Below are 3,836 nucleotides of genomic sequence, written 5' to 3'. Positions count from 1 at the left end.
ATATATATATATATATATATAACAGCACTGAAAGCCCCATGCCCTATAACCCTCTGTCTCAGTCAAACCTGAATGCGTGGCCACCCTACCGGGGTGGCTTTTAAGACATGTAGAATCTCAGGCCGTACCCTGGATCTATGAATTCCAACCTGAATGTTAATGAGATCCCCAAATGATTTGCACAGCAAAATCTGGGAAGCCCTAGCCTGTGAGGCCCTGCGTGCCCACCTCTCCAACTCACCTCCCCTCAGGTGCGTGGTTGCTTGGGTTCAGAGCCAAGTGAGCCACTGACTAACATGTGACCTTAGCGGAGCTGCATAGCCTCCATATGCTTCATGGATCACTATGTAAAATCAGATCATTAATGGCATCTATCTCATAGGTTATGATGAAGATTAAGTAAATGACTTCCAGGTGACATGACTGTCACGCCGCATTAGAGCCATGTTTCTCAAGCTTGAGGCTGCATCAGAATCATCTCGAGCATTTGTTAAAACACAGCCCACTGGATCCCACCCCCAGAGTTTCTGATTCAGCAATTCAGGCCCTGGAATTGGCTTTTTTATTTTTTCTTCTTTGAGATGGAGTCTTGCTTTGTCACCCAGGCTGGAGTGCAGTGGTATGACCTCAGCTCACTGCAACCTCCACCTCCTAGGTTCAAGTGATTCTCTTGCCTCAGCCTCCCAAGTAGCTGGGATCACAGGTGTGCACCACCATGCCCGGCTAATTTTTGTATTTTTAGTAGAGGCGGGGTTTTGCCATGTTAGCCAGGCTGGTCTTGAACTCCTGACCTCAAGTGATCCACCTGCCTTGGCCTCCCAAAATTCTAGGATTACAGGCATGAGCCACCGTGCCTGACCAGGAATTTGCATTTTTGACAAGTTCCCAGGTAAACCACTACCTTACAGAAATCTAGCTTTCCAAGACTGATGTTCAGTCAGTCAACTTCCTTTTGATTCCTTTTTTCTTTTGGATGCACTGAGCCAGGTAACCGGCCAGGAGTCAGGCTGTACTGTCAAATTGAAGGGGTAGCCTTGGTTTTTGCTCTTTTCCTAATGCTCCATCTCATGTAGGGCAGACATCTCTGACTCTCAGCACCGACTTCCCGGCCTGCCTTTGGGGTGTGCCCCTGCCTGTGCCCCCATCCTCACGCTGTGCTGCCCCAAGGCTCTGTGGTCTCTTGATTCCTTCAAATCCTCAGGTCTAAAGCAGAAGGCTCATGCTTTTCCTTTTCTTAAATATGGCTTTTGGTCTGAAGAACAAAGAAAGTGCTGGTCCGCTTGCAGATGGAGTTCAGTGGTGCTAGTGAAGAGGGTTGAGAGGGCAGGGCTGGGCAAAGCAAAACAAGGGGCTTGTTGGATCCTAATTATGTCAATAATAATATCCTGACAACTTAAACAGACAAAACTCATCCAGCCCTAACACACCAAGATGTCCTGGAATTCATTAAGGGGAGTGACATCACTTTGTTCAGAGTCTGGTTGATATAGATGCTCTCAAATTAACGTTTTCTCCTTCAGTAAACTCATTTGGTAGCAATCACAAGTTGCCACACCAGGGCATGAACTGACCCATATCACCAAACACTGGAAAACCGAAATATCTCATTATGTGTCACGTAATAAGATATTCATCTCAGTGTCATCAACATCAACACTAACATTCCTAAGCTTTTTTTTTTTTTTTTTTGGAGACAGAATCTTGCTCTTGTTGCACAGGCTGGAGTGCAATGGCACAATCTCGGCTCACTGCAACCTCCATCTCCTGGGTTCAAGCGATTCTCCTGCCTCACCCTCCTGAGTAGCTGGGATTACAGGCGCCTGCCACCATACCTGGCTGATTTTTGTATTTTTAGTAGAGATGAGGTTTCGCCATGTTGGCCAGGCTGGCCTCGAACTCCTGACCTCATGATCCACCTGCCTCGGCCTCCCAAAGTGCTGGGATTACAGGCGTGAGCCACCATACCCAACCCATTCTGAAGCTTTACTTGTTTTCTTACTATTCTGAAGCATTAATGGCAGACCCAGGGTTGTCCACCTAAAACTGGAGCACAAAGGACATTCCTCGGGGGCCGTGTGACCATCTAGACCCAGAGCTGGTGACATGGTGCACACACTCCTGGCAAATTGTTGCAGCCTTTTGGCAAACTGCAAATTACAACTCTCACCAAATACATCCATCAAGATGGAGACATCAGTGTGAGTGGGTATGTTTTCTGCTTTTATGGCACAGTTTTTTGGAGTAAATATTCACCAGGTTTGCATCTAAAGGTGTAAGTGTTGGATAAAGATGGAGAAAAAGAGGTAGGCATAGGAAGGGTGGAGGGTTGACTCCACATTTTGAAATATTTATACTATTTCTACAGTCACCAAAACAGACAGCAAGATGGGGCCTCTGTTCTCACTGGCTGCTGCTGAGTCCCTGGTGAGAGACAGAATGAGACTCAAGACTCTGGGGCCAGCTGAGCCTGGGGATTCTTCATGCCTTCCATTCTGGTTGACTAAGAAATGCCTAACAAAGAGGATTCCTAGGGGAGGCACATGCAATGGCTCTCCACACCACAGCTTTCTCCTCTCCAGGGCCTCCAATATTTCTCCTTCCCAATTCTTCTGTGCCCCGATATGAGAGGGACTTACGATGGTCACTCTGTGCTCAGGGGACTCTCCGTTCACTCAATTCCTAATCATTAACTTCCCTTTGCCTGAAAGATTTTTTTTTCTCAAAAAGTCTCTGTGATGATTTGTCCATCCTTTCACTCAACATTGATTGTCGGCTTTGTGTCACTCACTGCCGGCCAGGGGCAGGGGATACAGAAGGGAAGGACACGGCTCCTGCCCTCAGGTAGCATATGGCTAATAGGAAAAGAGGCATTTACATGAGTACAAAACAGCGATGAAAGGCTGGGTTCCTCAGGGTGTGGAAAACTTGGCTTTTCTGTCTCTTCTTTCGCCTGATTATAATGCTCGAATAATAGGCCTGAAAGGGACCTCAGGACATCACCCAGCGTGTTCTCTTGCTTCTAGATCGGCAATGCAGTCAAAGGGCCTGGGGCCCTTCCCTGTGTGCAGAGGCCTCTCCAGAGAAGCCCGCCCTCTGGCCATGGCTTTAGTTGTTAGCCACCTGCTTTTCCAGCTTTCCCGTGGCACGTGCTGCCATTCCAGCTCATCTTGTCTCACCTTGTCCTTGACGGTGCAAAGTGTGACAGTTTATCAGCCCCGTCCATAAATGTGAGTACTCATGACAGCGGCCCGGGGCCTCAGCGCCTTCTGCATCCACTCCCGCGCGGGCCCCCCCTACTTTCCCAGATATTCACGGTGTCCTCAGGGCTGGTGGCAAGATGGCCTTTGGGGAGAGCGAGTCCTCTGTCGTCAAGGGCTCTGACGGTTGGGAGGGTCCTGTGGGGAGTGGGCCCTGCCAGCTGCTTTCACGCCAGGCTTCCAGGCCCCCTGCCGCTCCACATTTGGGAGGAAGGCTTCCTTTGTCTTCCTCCTGGAGCCCTGGGACAGGGCCTGAGTTGCTATTAGCTGGCCAAGGAGAACCAGCCTGAATGAAAGCCCCACACTTTTTATTCCTGGGATCTGTGGGATTTATTTTTTCATCAGTTCTAGGGAAGCAATGAAAAAAGGTGTCAGGCCTGGGGGATAATTTATATGAGTAAACACGACCGGCGAGCGGGAGCATGAGAATTAAGGCCATTTATCCCGGCTTTGATGCTCCCTTTGCCCTCTGGTCCAGCCTTCCTCACAGTCTCTATCACGCCACTTTTAACCCTCTCCTGACTCTGCTCCACGCTGGGCCTGCCGGAGCTCCTTGCAGCCGCCTTCTCTCCCCAGCCC

The 3,836-nt window shown here is 49.3% G+C and overlaps 1 protein-coding gene across 8 annotated transcripts in view; it reads left to right on the top strand.

Moving 5' to 3' along the window:
* Positions 1-3,836, top strand: part of DPF3 (double PHD fingers 3) — a 292,122-nt gene that overhangs the window by 211,222 nt on the left and 77,064 nt on the right. The window contains exon 9 of one of the 8 annotated variants that reach the window (XM_017882784.1): positions 3,024-3,257. The exons of the other annotated variants lie outside the window; for them this stretch is intronic. Within the exon in view, the coding sequence (XP_017738273.1) occupies positions 3,024-3,109 (86 nt within the window). The 3' untranslated portion in view covers positions 3,110-3,257. Of the gene's footprint in view, positions 1-3,023; positions 3,258-3,836 lie in introns of those variants that run through there. 8 annotated transcript variants of the gene reach the window in all.

The sequence above is a fragment of the Rhinopithecus bieti genome, unplaced genomic scaffold (genome assembly GCF_001698545.2).
Source record: "Rhinopithecus bieti isolate Rb0 unplaced genomic scaffold, ASM169854v2 scaffold_13259, whole genome shotgun sequence".
Taxonomy (NCBI): domain Eukaryota; kingdom Metazoa; phylum Chordata; class Mammalia; order Primates; family Cercopithecidae; genus Rhinopithecus; species Rhinopithecus bieti.
This window is presented reverse-complemented; position numbering and strand designations above follow the sequence as displayed.